This window comes from Phascolarctos cinereus, unplaced genomic scaffold, assembly GCF_003287225.1.
Source record: "Phascolarctos cinereus isolate Bilbo 61053 unplaced genomic scaffold, phaCin_HiC Scaffold_3;HRSCAF=262, whole genome shotgun sequence".
NCBI classification, from domain to species: Eukaryota; Metazoa; Chordata; class Mammalia; order Diprotodontia; family Phascolarctidae; genus Phascolarctos; species Phascolarctos cinereus.
This window is the reverse complement of record NW_027555736.1, coordinates 97,557,132-97,573,523: the sequence shown is the minus strand read 5'-3', so window position 1 is coordinate 97,573,523 and position 16,392 is coordinate 97,557,132. Positions and strand designations below refer to the sequence as shown.

At 40.7% G+C, this 16,392-nt stretch overlaps 1 protein-coding gene across 45 annotated transcripts in view; it reads left to right on the top strand.

The window, feature by feature from the left end:
* TCF7L2 (transcription factor 7 like 2) overlaps window positions 1-16,392 on the top strand; it is a 236,703-nt gene that overhangs the window by 204,739 nt on the left and 15,572 nt on the right. For 13 of the 45 annotated variants that reach the window (XM_020988037.2, XM_020988047.2, XM_020988044.2 and 10 more), the window contains 6 exons: window positions 3,138-3,270; window positions 5,986-6,088; window positions 9,058-9,144; window positions 13,902-14,027; window positions 14,638-14,797; window positions 15,284-15,391. In XM_020988037.2, coding sequence (XP_020843696.1) covers window positions 3,138-3,270; window positions 5,986-6,088; window positions 9,058-9,144; window positions 13,902-14,027; window positions 14,638-14,797; window positions 15,284-15,391 — 717 coding nt within the window. Of the gene's footprint in view, window positions 1-3,137; window positions 3,271-5,985; window positions 6,089-9,057; window positions 9,145-13,886; window positions 14,028-14,637; window positions 14,798-15,283; window positions 15,404-16,392 lie in introns of all 45 variants that reach the window. The other 32 variants (XM_020988034.2, XM_020988042.2, XM_020988046.2 and 29 more) reach the window with 6 other exon arrangements.

Below are 16,392 nucleotides of genomic sequence, written 5' to 3'. Positions count from 1 at the left end.
AGTATTTGTGTTAAACTACCTTTTACTTATTTGTATTTATTCTCTCTATATTAATTCTGCATATTCTTATGTATTTGCTCTCTTCCCCATTGGAATGTAAACTTTTTAAGAGTAGGAATCATTGCATTCTTTATATCCCTAGGGCCCAGCACAGCATTTTGTATAGTCTTAATAAATACTTGTTGGTTGATTGTCTTTTATTGTCTCTGCTGGTAGGGCAGGATAGTGGAAATAGTTCTAGATTTGGAATAAGAGGATCTGTGTTGTGCCCTGTTTCTTTTACTTACCTGCTGGGTGACCTTGGACAAGGGAACACGCCTTTCTCAGTTTCTTTCCCCACCTATAAAATGGTTATGGTTTTTGCTCTCAATTTTATTTGACCCAAAGGCAAAACTGGGATCATAGATCCAGAGCTAGAAGAGACCTCTGAGGTCAACTTGTCCAGTAGGGAAGCTCAGTGACTTGGCCTTGATCATACAGATTCTGAGCATCCGAGGTGGAAGCTGAGCTGCACCCTCAGGACTTCCTACTGTACCTTGGCATAGTAGATTCTGAGCTGGCCTCGAAGCCAGGAAGACCTGCATTCTAGCGCTGCCTCTAACATGTTACTAGTTAACCTGTGTGATCTAAGGCAGATTACTTAGCCACTCAGTGCTTGGAATTATAAATTACAAAGACAATGCCATCTTTCACTAGTAGAAGAAGTGCCTTCATCCTGTGCCATTGAAATCGTAAGTCCACTCCCTATCCACTGTTCCCTAATTACTTGCCCTGTATGTTATGAGGAAATTGCTTTACATATTTCATGCTACATTATATGCAGGGTATCGCAAAAGTTTTAGTGCATTTTTAAGCAATTAAAGCCAAAAGCTGCACTGAGACTTTTGGGCCACCCTGTACTAAGTTCATCTATTTCTTATATTTCATATCTCTTTCAAAAATTTATTCCATATTGCCCAAGAACAGAGGATTCTCTTTTGTTTGTTTCTCTCCCCCCTCTCTCCCCAGTGAGCAGGAATCTGTAATCCACACAGTGCCTAGCAATTCAATTCAATAAAAAATCTACTATGCATAAAGGCCCCATTAGGTGCTGGGTATAGAAAAATGAAAAACCATAGACCCTGCCTCCAAGAAGCTTATAATCTGTTACGGCATGAGATATATGCAAATAACTATAATACACATTAGAACAAGGGTAAGTGCCCACTGTGTGCATTGTAGGCAGTAGATGATTTTGACTTAAGCTTGTTGTAATAATCAGGTAGCCCCAACCCCTACAAGTGTTTTCTTCAGTGCAATGTAATGGCTCATAAGTTTTCTCTTATTCTATAAAATTTTTCCACTGACACTTAATTCCTGAAGCTCTGGTTTGTCGGATTTGACCTAGTAAGGCCACGTAGCCAACGTGTTCTATCTGTTATTTATTTTCTATGACTTGCTATAACCATCCCTCCTCAAAACAAGAATAACAACCAATAACAACCACACCATCCTGTTTGGAGACTCTTAATCGTGCCATAAGTGCTTTCATCTTAAAAATATCAACCCCGAAGAAGAACCAGTAATCAGATTGCAAATCTTCTTCTCTAAAGGCCTGAATCTTTAGAAAGGTCATTAGACCAGTTGGTCGAGGCATTTATTTTAAATAGACTTCTTAGAACTTTCTCAGTTCTTCTGTAATGTCTTAAGTGAGCATCTTTCTTTCCTAATTCACCTTCCAAAAGTTTTGGAACTTGAAAGTTATTCCTGGCCCAAACACACAGTTGTAGCAGTTGAGAAAAGGTTTACCCAGGCTTGTAGCTCACCCTCACTCATTAGGGGGGAAAAAGAGCCCCCAAAGCAGGGCACTAGTGAAAACCCTTGCCACTTCCATGGTGCTGGTGGGCAGCATCACAAACTTCACCCTCCCTTCTCTTTGAATGCAATTCCTTTTCCTTGATGTTAATGTGAGTTGTTCCTTACTAAAAGTAATAAAAGGAAATGAAGACACATTCTAAAATGAAACTTGACTCTAATCCATTCATCATCTAATACCAGCCTCTTTATCTTCTCTGGTACCTAATCTGGTTAAATGTCCCTGTTGTAGGATTTTAGTGGAAATCCTCTACTGGGAATAGGGTTTTTTGCAATTGGATTACTCTCAGTAAATGGCCCAGTAGTTCGCTAGTTTCAGCTTAATTTTTTCTTTGTGATCTTGCAAGGCTAAGTTGTTGTGAAACCCGGCACTATTAGGGGGGTAGGGTTTAAGAATAATTTTATGGGGACTAGCTATAGGAATGAGAAAAAAAAATCTTAAAAAAAAAAAACCTTTCCTCTTCTCCCCCCTGCCAATCATTAAAATGCCTATTCCTTATTTTCCAGAACTGCCTTTTTAAAATGCATACCTTTTATTAGCACAATTCATCATCATCCAGTTAACTTATTAGTGCTCTCTGATGAATTCCTAATGAGCCTGGGCTGCTGTAATATGCATAAAATATGCAGGTGATTGCCTTGCAGTTTAGCAGCCCTCAGTAAAGTTCAGACTTGGAGTAGTGAGCAAGCAGGGCTTTTCATCCATGCTGTTTGTAAATGGCTGCAGAATATGGGGAACATTCAGGGGATCCAGGTTTGGGATCCAGGGCTGACTGGAGTGGGAAAAAAGATGAGACCCCAGTCACCCCCCTGGAAACGAAGGTCCCTCCTTTCCTCCCCTGTCGTACTCCTTCCATGGTCACTTCTTCAGTGCCGGCCTCCCCCCCCCCCCCCCCCCCCCCCCCCCCCCCCCCCCCCCCCCCCCCCCCCCCCCCCCCGCCATCAGCCTTTCTCATTGAGAAAAGCTCTTGCTCTCACATACTGCAACATCCTGAGTCAGAGAGATTAAAGTCAGCTGCTTCCCAACTTATGTGCCCACAGGATAAAGTGCCAACTGATAGGATTTATGATGGGAAGAGGTGGGTGGAGATTTAAAATCCAGACCCAGCAGAGAAGCAAAAACGGAACTGTGACAACCCATAAAAGATGGCTGACGTGTTCTTTTTCAGGAGTTGGGGAGACAGTAGGTGACCAAGCAGTTTGGTTGTCCTGCTGACTTTGAAGCTGATGGGATGCTGCTGTTAATAATGTGTCTCTCTCTCTTCTTGTCTTTCCCTTTTCAGTCTAACAAAGTTCCCGTTGTGCAGCACCCTCACCATGTACACCCTCTTACACCGCTTATCACATACAGCAATGAGCACTTCACCCCAGGAAACCCACCTCCACACTTACCAGCCGACGTAGATCCCAAAACAGGTAGGCCTCAGATGGACATGGTGGCCCAGAAAGGGAAGGACCCGGGGTGGGGGGAGGGAGACAGAGGAGAAAAGACATTGTTGGGTAAAAACCGTGTAGGAGGCATCAAGGCCTAAAGATGTGAAATGGGAAAAGCACTTGGTAGGCGGCCACTCTAGGACTGAAAGAATGCCCTTCAGTTACCTCAGTTCTACTCGTACTTGTCCAAAGATTATGAGTTTCTTGTTTATTTGGTTTTTGACTTGATAGAAGTCAATGCTTTCATTGTGCTATTATTCCTTGGAAGGCTGAACTAAGTCCTCTGATGCTTCTGGGCATTGTGAAGTGGCTGTTTTGGCTGCTAACGCCAAGAGTTATCCTTCCCAAGTCTTTGATTTGGCAATTGTGTCCTCTTTAGGTGGCTGACATAACCCTACTGCTCAGCCTCCAGAACAGATATAGAAAAGGATGTCACAGGGCAACCTGGTCCTACACCTTTGCAGCTTCTTAGGACTGTAGGAGTCTAGGGATAGCCTATCCCAAAGGGGGTATGAGCAATCCCAGTACCTCCATCCTTCTCCCCAAAGCAGGAGGAAGTCCTACGGTTCCTCAGGTAGCTAACGTACCCCAGTCACTTAGAAATTAACTGGGTGGCATAGGGATAGTCTCTGAGTCACCAACTTGTTGGAATCCCTTTTGGTGGTATGATTGTGTTCTTCCTTTTCTCCCGCAGTATCACAGTTAACTGTTGTTTCTCGTTTTATAAATAAGAAAACTGAAGTTTGCTACTTGCTATGTATTATTTCTTTACATTTGAATCAAATACAGAAGATAATGTCCCCAGAGCTACTCATTCAAACAGTGGGCCAGGTTGATGGGAGAACTAGAATTTGCCTGCCGTCCCAACTCCCTATCCTGGGCCCTGTTCTGAAGATGTATAAGATGCCTTCTTGTGCCACTGTAACTTATCTCTTTCCCTGGGCACATTTTGATTGCTAACCTTAATTGTAAATAAATAAATAAATAATACAGCAGGGGAGGCTTTGGGGAGGGTAGTTTACATCCGTAATGTCTCTTTCAGTCTTGCATAAAACACTAGCTTGCTGCTTTTTTATACATCTGGTTAGTTAATTAGAAGGTTAAATTTAAAATGGTGATTACATGTCATTTTGTCAGAGGAATTGTTTGGGGCAGGGCTGACGTAAGCAGCCTATTCACACTGCTGTTACCAACTACCTCTGAATGAAGCCACACATTAGCTGGTTTTCACCAGCCTCGACCACTGGGCCTCCTTTTTAATTGCATTGGAACGCAGGCTGCACATGGCTGAAAGAGCCTGGCTTGCTGTCCCTGGGCACTGCAAGTGAATGGCAGAGTCAGCCCCTCATTTAAATAATGGTAGTACAGGGAATAGCTTTTAAATGGTTATCGTAAAACATATGATTAACGGCTGTAGAGTGTTTACTTTTCCTCTGTGAACATTCTTTCAAGTGTGCAAATGGCTCGCTGTATAGTTAAAGCCCAGTTAATCTGTTTGGTTTTTGTAATGGAGAGAAAGCAGTGTCCGCGTGAAAATGTCACACAGGGAGATTTAATTTAGAGATTAAAAGCTTCCTGAGTGAATTAAAAAAGAAATAGTTTGCAGCCAAGAATATGCTACTCCTTCACTTTCATGCTCTCTTTTTAAATTCTCCTCTGCTATTGTTCGTTAACTTAACTACCTTCTCCTTCCTGTCCCTGTCATCAACTTTGATGCTTTTCAGTGGATTTAGGGACACTATCACACTTGCTTCAACAGAACCCTGCAAAGTTCTTTTCCCGTTTTTGAGGCTCTACCCAATCCATATTTTGTAATGATTCTTACCTATAAAATGAATCTTGTGAGTGGTGCTATGCCCATTCGACAGATGGAGTTTTAACTGAGATACACAACAAACCTTCATTCAGTGAATTAAATGCAAACGTCATTATATTTTCTATTTAGTCTTCCTTCTATCCCTTGATTCTGATCCCATGTGCCTACTGATATTTAACATTTTCAAATATATACCATCAAGTTGAATGGGAGTACATTAAAAACAATTTTTATATCAACAAATATCTTTAAACCACCCTACTTAAGGAGAAAAAAAAGTAGTGTTATTCAGGCAGTGGGAAGAATTTAAAAAGCTAACCTTTAGAAAATCTATATGAAATAGGACCTTAAATTTATGGTTAGAAGGGACTTGAGAAGATGCAGAGATGAGGAAACTGACGTCCGGGGAGGTTGTGGCATGCCCAAAGTCACCCAGACAGTACGTTAGGCTGGGTTTTTGAACCAAGATGTTCTGATTTGAGAGACAGTATTTTTTCCACTATACCAAGCTCTTTCCTACACACGAAGGAAACAGGCAGAGATACAAGCCGAGCAGTTTTAACGGGTGGCAATAAAAGTAAAGTCTTTGTAGATTTACTGGAGAGGACAAAAGTTGAAAGCAAAATTGGATTGGAGTCAAAGCAAACCAAATTCACTAGTTAGTATAGAAGGGAGTTGCATATTAGAACTATAGGAGTTTTTTTCTTCCTTCCTCCTTATATTCTTTTCCTCCCTTGCCTTCTCCTGTCCTTCCTCTTCCCAGTCTTCCTTTTCCACCTCTTTGTCATTCTTCTGTCATTCTAATTCCTCTTCCTCTCTCCTGCTTCTTTCTATCTCTCCCTTCTTGTGCTTTATGATTTATGATTATTTGCTCTCTCTAGGAATTCCACGACCTCCACATCCACCAGATATATCTCCTTATTACCCGCTGTCGCCTGGCACCGTAGGACAAATCCCCCATCCGCTAGGATGGTTAGTACCACAGTAAGGAGTTCCATTTTTTTATTTCCATTTCTTTTTTCTTTTAATGGGCATAATTTATTATTAATTCTTAAATAAGAAAGGGGAGGACAAAGTTATGGGAAAGAGTGCTTACTAAGTGGCTCCTTGGGAGGAAAGCATGAATCGATAGAACCAGATAAAATAGGAGAAAGGCTCTTGATTCCTGGCCATGGAAGAGCCATACACCTGGTGGAAAGGAATGTCTCATGTCTCATTGAAATTTCTGCCAGTTGGGTGGCTAAGTCTGCTTTGGAAAAGCAAAGCTTGAACCCTTAACCATTCCATGAGGCCAAACTGAAGAATTAAATTCAATTGCTGTCGGTGCCTAGAGAGCCTCTATTGTTTGCCATCCACCCTTTCTCCATTTACAAGTTAAATTTTCTTTTGAACTCTTCAGTAATAATAACAACAATAACAGCAATAATAATTAATATTTATATAGTACCTACCACAAGCCAGGCACTGCATTAAATTCTTTACAAATATTATCTCACTTGATCCTTACGACAACCCTAAGAGGTAGGTGCTATTATTATCCCCATTTTAGAGTTGAAGAGACTGACAGCAACAGAGGCTAAGTGATTTTGCCCACTGTCACGTAAGTGTCTGAAGCTAGAATTGAACCCAGGCCTTCCTGACTCCAGGGCGATTACTCTATTCCCTGTGCCACCTGGCTGTTTATCCCCACTGATGCTGATCGCATTGGACGATGGCCATTTCAAATGGGAACAAAAAAATATTCTGTCGACCAGGAAATTCTATCCATTAGAAAACAAAATGCTAGTGGAGGGAGTCCTACCAGGAAGAGATTTCACATGAACCTAAAGTGTTGCTAATGTTATTCTGTAACCTCAAAGTACTTAAAAGACTAAGTGAGCCAATCAATACCAATCGGTCCCCTCCTACACCCATAAATGCCCTTTATATTCTTCCTATTTAAAAATAATAGTTGATTTTTGTATAGCACTCTAAGGCTTATACATCATTTTATATACATTATCTCACTTTATCCTCCTAACGATCCTGGGAGTTAGGAATTACATGTGGGCTTTTTTTCCCCCTGTGAGGGAGTAGAGTGAAATCTGGATATGTGATTTCATCAGTATAGGGTACTCCCAGTATAGAAATTGCCTTTACCAGTGCTCAATGTAGACTGCCAACCCATCTATAAATGATTAACTTATAGGGCTGTCTAGGGTAGTTGCTGAGAGGTCATTACCATCATCATCAACAACAAGCATTTATTAAGCACCAACTGTGTGCCAGGCACTGTGCTAAGAAGAATACAAAGTAAAGCAGAAATGGCTTGCCCATTTTCACCTTGTTAATGAATGAGTCAGAAGCAAGATCTGAACCCCCCACCTTCTCGACATCTGTAGCCTCTATTATCACGCTACTTCTCATTATAATAGTACTACAGATATTCTTATCCCTGGGAGGCAGTGTCACATAGTGAATAGAAAGCTGGCCTCAGCGTCAGGAAGTCTTGGGTTCAAGTCTGGTCTCTGACACATGCTGGCTGTGTGACCCCACACATATCACTTTGTTGTTGTTGTTCATTTGAGTACCAGTCTTTGTGACTCCATTTGAGGTTTTCTTGGCACAGATACTGGAGTGGTTTGCCATTTCCTCATCCAGATTATTTGGCAGATGGGGAAACTGAGGCAAACAGGGTGAAGTGACTTGCCCAGGGTCACAGAGCTGGTAAGTGTCTGAGGTCAGATTTGAACTCGGGTCTTCTTGACTCTAGGCCTGATGCTCTATCCAGTGAAGTGCTTAGCTGCCCTGAATAAATCACTTAACTCCTCAATTTCCTGGGCAGCTCTCCATGTCCCTGAGCAGGTGCTGCTCTGCATAGGTAAAATGATGTCCTCATTGGAATCTCCTTTTTGCCAGTGGAATCATAGAACCATTCTAGTGTGGGGAAGGAGGGGGATTCTCCCTCTATTAGAGAGAAGGAAATTGGACCTTACAGAGTTAAAGAACTTGCCTTCAGTCATGCTGCTAGTAAGTTTCAGGACTCAAACCCAGGTCTCTTCCAAGTTCAAAGCTCTTTTTTATTGTTCCAAATGTTTTATGATCCAATAACAAATTCTGAATATTAAGTCCGGTAATAACTGTATTCTCTCCATTGTCCTTTTGGGGAGACAGAGGAAGGATGATTAGCAGTGGAACCATTTATTCTTAAAAGGGGCTGGCCAGTCCTAGCAGAGGATCCTGGCATCACTGTCTCCCCATGCTCAGCTGATAGAGAGATGTTTGAAGGCTAGATAAAAAGGAATAGCCAACTCAGACAAACCTCCATCAGAAAAAGTTGTGGGTCTTTCATGAGGAAGCTATTTTGCGTGTTGCTGTATTTTTTAATTATTGTAATGAGGTGTGATTGTCTATTGGTTACCCACAATTCTTCTTGGGGACTCTCCCCCCCCGGTAACTCTTGTCAACACTTGTTAATTTGACAAAAGGCTACAAATTAAGCTCTGTTAATTTAATGTTTTCTCACCGAGATCTAAATACCGAAAGAGGCCCAAAGCGCAACTGAAGTCCTTTGATTCACTGTACTTTATTTTGGTATAAATTTACATTCATTATTGTTTTCCTTTGGATGTGTAGCCCTCAATTAGTGTGATGGCTCCATTAAAGCAAGTGAGACTTCGCCTTTAATTATTACAACAAAACACCTAGTTTCTGCTTGGGGAGAGGGTCTCTATTGACATAAGCAGAGGTTATAAAATTTAATTAGCCATTCCTATCAGATTTATGGCATTCAAATTGTTCTGTGGTTCTTCCCTTTGATCCTTGCTGTACAATCCCCAAGATTTTTGTTCTGATCAAATGAGAATAAAGCTTACTGTGCAGAGAGAAGTTCCCCCCCTTTTCCTTCTTCCTCTACTCCCCCCCTACTTTTTTTCCCTTTTTCTCACTTTTTCCTCCCCCTTTCCTCCTTCTAGGCAAGGTCAACCAGTTTACCCAATCACAACGGGAGGATTCAGGCATCCCTATCCAACAGCTCTGACTGTCAATGCTTCCATGTCAAGGTGAGTTCAAATAATCAGGGTCCTGATATCAGGGCATTGTGGGACTTCTCAGAATGTTCTCTAGTATCCCTTTTCATCTAGGAAGGGATGCTCAATGTGTATCTGAAAACAGTTAGTAGTTAATGATACGACCTAGGTTCATGTTGGAGACACTCCCAGGCCAGTAATGAATGGCAGTATTAAGATTTCATCAAACTCTCAATGTGGTTGTTCCTGTCTGTCTGTCTGTGTCTTTCTATCTTGCTGCTGATAGATGATCTGATATATCTGTGATCTATTAGTTTATCTAAGGCAACTAATTGAGCGGTGTAGAAAATGACATTAAAGGAACAGGAAGGAGAAGTCATGACTTTTTTCATATGTCTTCTGTGTAGCCTTGGAGTATTTGAGAAAGGAAAAGGGTGGAGGTAGTTTTATTGTTATGCAGACAGGTTCCAGAAAAGGTTATTGGGCTCTTTTCAAAGCTCAGAACCCTGAGAATCTACATTAAAGGCCTGCCTGCCCCTCTAAAATTTTGAAAGAAGATGCCAATTTGTATCTACATATGAATATGTGTGTGTGTGTATATATATAGACACACACACATATAGCAATACTATATATTTTTCTTTCCCATATTCCCCCTATCTTAGCTCCAATTAATTCTAGCTAATTTTCCAGGGGTTGCTAGTTTATTTACAAACTGGTTGGCAGCACTATGTTTAAGTAATCACTAATTACTCCTAATGATAGTTTTATTTTCTGTTCATCTGATTATCAGTCAAGTTAATTAAATCGGTGGAGGTTTAGACTTTCCTGATGGGCTGAAACAGCTAATCCATTTTGATGATGGCACATAATTAAGTTAGCATGCATTACATGGCAGGGATACTGTCCCCCTGTCTCCTCCTCCAAGCTCTGTAGCCAACACATGAAATTGGAGGACAGAGGAGTATTTGGAGAGAGGAAGGGAACTCTTGCCTCAGGTATAGAAAAGTGATGGGGTGCTTGTGGTCTGAGAGTATAATGTGACAGTCCTTTGAATTGAACTATGTGCAATTAATTAAAGGTAAAAAGTTTTATATGTCCTGAATCATCATGTTTCACCATCTCAATTTGTATAGGAAAGAGAGAACAAATGAACACACATGCATGCATATCTAAAGGAAGAGATGGATAAGTAGTTTTCTTTAAGTGGTGCCCAATGAGGCATGTGATCCCTTATAAAGTTCAAGTAAATGAAGAAAGATAAAAAAGGGGAACTCCTTCCTGAAAAGCTGGTGACCCAAAGCTCTCGCTCTGCCACTCCTGCATTTTATTTTGATGGTCATAGGGAACTTTTTGGTTAATTTTCTAATGAATTTTAAAGGCTGAATGTGCTTCATTAGTTATACGATGTGGATTAGGGTTGAGTTTTATAGATTGAATTGTTCTTTATGGGGTTAGTCTACAATTTCGGGGGGGGGACAGAGAAAAAGGGCGTAGAAGTAAGGGTTAGGGGAGAGCTGGGGAGGGGGGGAGAAAGTCGATTCCCCAGGTAGACCTTGTTAAAAAGAGTATACAGCAAATTAAATACATTATTGTCGTAATGGGCCGACAGAAGTACAGGTCTATTATACTTATGGCAGTTATAGGAAATGTAGGCAGCGTGCCCTGTTCCAGAATACCCTTTGATATTCATTCCATTCAGCAGCGGGGCCAGGACTTCTCAGAATTAAGTGATGGGTCATTATACTTTAAACACCACGGAGAAGCCTAGATTGGCAATTAAACAGCACTTGCTGACACTCACTTGTGCCACCCTGTGACCCCCTTTAGATTGAGATGTTGGAGCTCGGGGCCCTCAGCCTGCTAAATTGGTGCAAGGCGCTACTCCTGACGAGAGCTGGCTCTGAAATCTGCCGGCTTCAAAGGGAGTAAGATCATGTATAAACCATAATGTGGGTGCACCGTGGCTCAAAAAAAATAAGGCAGGAAGAGATGAAATGTTACAAGTGCAAGGGGGGGAATGAGAGAATAATGACAAATCTCATGCAACTCAAAGCAGAATTGTTGCACAGGAAAATGCATCCTACTGCTTGTGCATAAAATCAAGGCAGGCAGATGACATCCAGTTAACAGAAACATGTCAACAGTGAAGCAAAGTGAGACTGAGTCAGAGGGAAGCCCCTGAGACAGCCAGAAACAAAAATTAGTTGTCCTTAACAAGTTAAGGCTCATCATTATATTCTGGCTTGGAGCCATAAAAGCAGACAGGGGTATATAATGAGCTACTTAGAATTTTTAGGGTGTTTATTGCATTTCATGAAATAGCTGTCTGCAGAAGAGTTTCTTAAGCAAAGGTATGCATTCTCTCATTCTTTCTCCTTTGCTCCCTCTGTCTCTGTCTCTGTCTCTGTCTCTGTCTCTGTCTCATACGCACACACTTGAGTAAGGAATGGATGGATGTGGATGTTTAAGTGTTTATTCTTCAACAGCCCCTGCTACCTCCTTTCTTCTCTGTCCTCCCCTTGAAATATAGTCAGTCCTTATGGCCTTTTCCTCTGTTCTGCATATTCTGTCTTTCATTTCTTTGCATACCTGTCCCTATTCACACTTGCCCAATCCAAGAAGGGAATAGAGTGTACTTACATCATATCCAGTGTCTGATGTTGACAGCAAAGGCAAGCCCTCTGCCCAAGTACTTCCAGGGACACGTATTCTTATTTCCATTATCCCCAAGGCTCTGAAGCGGTGGAGTGGAATGGGGTGAGGCCACGGGCCTATTGAGACTTTAAGTCTCTTTGATGGTATCCAGTGGTTATAGTTATTTCTAAGTGAAAGATCACATCGGGTTAGAACCCAATCAATCATTTTAGAATTTTGACATGCCCCCAAAGAGTTCAAGTTTTTTTTCCCCCATACTTTTGAAATTTTCTTATTCAAAAGCCATCTCATCATCAAATAAGTATCAATTTAGAAGTGTGGCTAAAGAGTCTGGGAAGGAAGACTGTGGTTTAGAACTTGAAGTCAGAAGGCCAGACTCTTTGATGTTGTGCTATCTAAAATTATCCTATGCCCCCCTTGTATTTGTAATAGTATTTTCACTTTCATTGTTCCTCAATTAAATTATGTTATACTAATTTAATTAAATGGAAACTTTTTTAGATAGAAATCATTCATGACACATGGTCTAGAGAACATGTTTTAAAATTATCATCAAAACAAAATTTCACACTTACTGGTGATATTAATCTCTTACCTCTGTCTAGAATAGTTTAGATCTGATTCTCTAAATCTGAGATTTATTACCCAGTAGAACTGAGCAGCATTTTCCCTCTTGTCAACATGGTATATGCTTCAGTAGAAACTCTTTGGCTTGTTTTATTTAAGTGAATTCAATGGATGACTTGGGCCTGGAGAGAGAAGAAATGGTTTTTTTTCACCCAAACTCCTTTTAGGTACTTATTTGTAGAAATTGGTGAGGTTTGATAGGGTGCTGCCTTTTTCTTGTGAGACTACACCATTTTTGCCCTCCTGCCCTTACCTTTTGTCTCCTTCATCCTTTTGAAAGGTTGTGTAAAAATATTGACCCTTCCAAGATGAACATACAGTGCAATGTACCCATTTGGTAGTTGGCGAGAACTGCTTGTCCACTCTGATTTTAGCTTCCCTAGTTAGTTTGCTCATGCTTTATAAACCAATTTCTGAAATTAGGAAATTGTCTTTCAATTTTGCCTGTTGTATGTACTTAATAATGTTTGTTGAATGAATTGGGTCCCTCCAGCCCAGTTTATCTTTCTGTTAGAGTGTGTAGGGAAACACCAATTTGTTGCCCACTGAAATGCATAAAATAATTTTTCCCAAGCATAAAAAGTATAGAAATTAAAGTCAGGCCTAGGTTATTTGAACTGGTCACATTTTTCCTTGGTTAGTGTAAGATGTCTGAAGACACAGCTGTTAATCATTTGGAAGATCTCTTTATGCACATGTAGCGTATTCTAAAACTAGAAGATATTTAGAAATATGCAGATTTACATACAGAGCCTCATTCATGTAACATACGTATATGCTAAATTGTTATAATTTCTCAGTGTCTTTATCTTTTTTTTATCTTTATCATCTTAAAATGTTTTTCTCTTATGAGGACAAAGACTCATTATATAGGAACCAAATGAGGGGAATTGTTTCTCCTTGTGAGGCCCCCCCCTCGAATTCTCCCCCTCCCTTACTCCCTACTAATCCTGCCAAAATTGTACAGTACAACAGTTCAACAGGAACAAAAAGAAATTATTTTGCTCCATCAACAGAGTAAGGCCTAATGAGGTATGAGCAGCATTGTCAAAAATGTGTGTAAATTCCAGCAGCGTTAATATTGTATTTAGCTGTCAATATACAACAAAAGATTTCATCCTTAATTCCAGAACTGATTAGGACTGTGAAATTGGCTTTTTAGTTGCCACTAATAATAAGGAAGTGGACATGTTGTTTCCGGCAGGTACCTTATATTCTACTTTTCCGCCCAAGTACATCAGTTGGATTTGTCTTTTGTTAAAGATGTTAAAAATCATAATGCCTCGTGTCAGTAGCAATAATGAAGGGGAAGATTGGCTTTAATGACATTATGAGAATCATTATGCTTAATTTATCGCTAATTAATGCTGACAGGTTTCATATGCTTTGGGTAGCTTTCATGTGCTTGTTACATGCTTTTTTTTTTCTTTTAAATCTGTGTGTACATATCCCTCCCCATTCATTCATTTTTATTCTGACGATTTACACAGCTTTTTGTCTTCTAGGTTTCCTCCTCATATGGTCCCACCACATCATACTTTACACACAACTGGAATTCCTCATCCGGCCATAGTCACACCAACAGTTAAACAGGAATCTTCCCAGAGTGATGTTGCCTCACTCCATAGCTCGTAAGTGTTTTCTTTTTATTTCGTTTCTTCACCAGTATGCCCAGTAGACGATTGCTGGTTGTTTTTTCAAAGTGGATTTGGCTCTTGTTAAACACCCATCCTTTGGAGGATCTGCATGGTTTATTTACTTATTTATTCTGATGTGATAAGGGCCTTCTTGTTGATTGTGTCCACTGTGTGAGAGAATAGAAATGCTTTTCATGCATGTGGAAGGACCAAGATTTATAACTACTTCCCTGCTCCCTAACCTGTTAATTGGACATTTGGGGTTTTGTTCTGAAGGAATGAAGAAAGTGGCTTGCTGGGGAATATGCAGAGTGAATGCATGTGCTTTTCCCTCAAGGCTTTAGGAAAACTTTTCATATTTAGGAAAGTTTCAGATATGATTAAAAATAATCTTTATTTTCCCCCTCACCCTTTGGGCTATTTGAATAGTTTTGAGCAAAAGTCATTGTAGGCTCTTTTGTTTTGTTTTGTGTTGTTTTCCTTGTGTCTCACGGAATTAGTTATAAGGGAATTGGTGGAAATAGAAGAATGGGCCGGGGGAGCCAGACTGAGAGAGTCATTACCAGGGTATGTGTTTGTGTTTGTCTGTTCTTGAAACATACAGGAAACATCAGGACTCCAAAAAAGAAGAAGAAAAGAAAAAGCCCCACATAAAGAAACCTCTTAATGCATTCATGTTGTATATGAAGGAAATGAGAGCAAAAGTTGTAGCAGAATGTACATTGAAAGAAAGCGCAGCCATCAACCAGATCCTTGGTCGAAGGGTAGGTGTTAAATGGCATTCCCCAGGAGACTGGGGAGGGAGCAATATAAGAGAAACCTAGAGAAGCTGGCATATAGGGGGTGGAGGGAACAGCCAGAAGAGCGGTGGATTTGGACAAACTGCTTTTCCTCACAAGTCCCAGTTTTAATCTCTTAATGTCCTGTGAAGGTCATAAGTATATATTGGGAGAGGAGGCTGTAATTCAGCATTTTATTACTATTCAGACCAACTTTTAGAATTCCCTGTCTTCCCTTCCTTCTCCCCAAAACAGTAAAGGACAGAAAAATCTAAGTGACAGATTGAATCTCATCTGAGCTGTCCTGGCCAAGCCCAGGGTCTCAGTGAAACGTAAATACATAAGGCAATGCTCTTTGTGGATGTCGGGAAAGAGGAAGATTTCTCCTATGTAATGGAGATTGTACATGTTGTGACATTTTGATTTCCTTTTTGTCCCTCCCCACCCCTTCGACTCCCAACCCTGCTACAGTGGCATGCGTTATCCAGAGAAGAGCAAGCTAAATACTACGAGCTCGCAAGAAAGGAACGACAGCTTCATATGCAACTTTATCCAGGCTGGTCCGCACGGGATAACTATGTAGGTGGCTATGTAGGTGGCTATTTTTTTTAGTAGTAGAGTTTGTAGAGAAGCGCCTTGTGCTGGAAAATTTAAATTGAATTTGCTTATCTAAGCAAATTCCAGACCACATCATTACTTCCTTGGTTTGCTTATGAAAGGCCCCTTATAGTGTCAGTCTGGTCATCTATGGGAATGTTTCAGCCTTCATCTCCAAATGTGAACAAGGATTTGGCTTGATGTTTCGCGTGACTGATACCGTGTGGTTCAGAGGGAAACAAGGGTAGGGCTGACTCACATAGGAGAAAACATCTTCACGTTCATCTGTTCGGTTAGCCTCTTCTTAGGCCTTTGTGAAATAGCCTGCATGGCCATGCTTATCAGTCTCCTGTTGGAGTTCTCAGTTTCATGAGAGTGGAGGGGAAGAGACTTAACCACCTTCAGCTCTTTTAGCCCAACCCATGCTTCTCACAGGAAATGAGTGACTTCTATGTCAACGTGGTAGAGAATGGAAGGATGCTTATTTCTGTCTTCAAGGATATAATGAAGAAGGGGTTCTACTTAAGTTTTGCTCCCCCGAGGTAAACTAAATGATTACGTGCTGTGGGGTGCGTTATGTTGCAGTGTTGTCAGTGATGTGGCCCACCTTCAGGATAGATTATCTGCTGAGTTTCTGTCATCAGCCATCTTGATTTTTCAGGAAAATCACTGATCTGCTAAGCTTTCATTCATGTTACTTTCCACCTTTGCATCCCTTATGAAAGTTTTCATTTCTTTCTCTTAGGTTGGACTCACCAGGACTGCATTTTACTCCCATATTAACTTAATTCTCGAATCCCTGTTTTCCTTACTGTGACTTCTTTGAATCTAAAGTCTTTTCTTTCATTTTTATTTGGCACCATTTTATGTTAATGTTTGGCCTTCTTTGAGTGACTTATCGTCTACTGTTATTTAAGAGTTCCTTTCATTTTGCTCTAGAGACCAGTACTACTTTTCCCCTCCTCTCCACCTGCCCAGTTCTG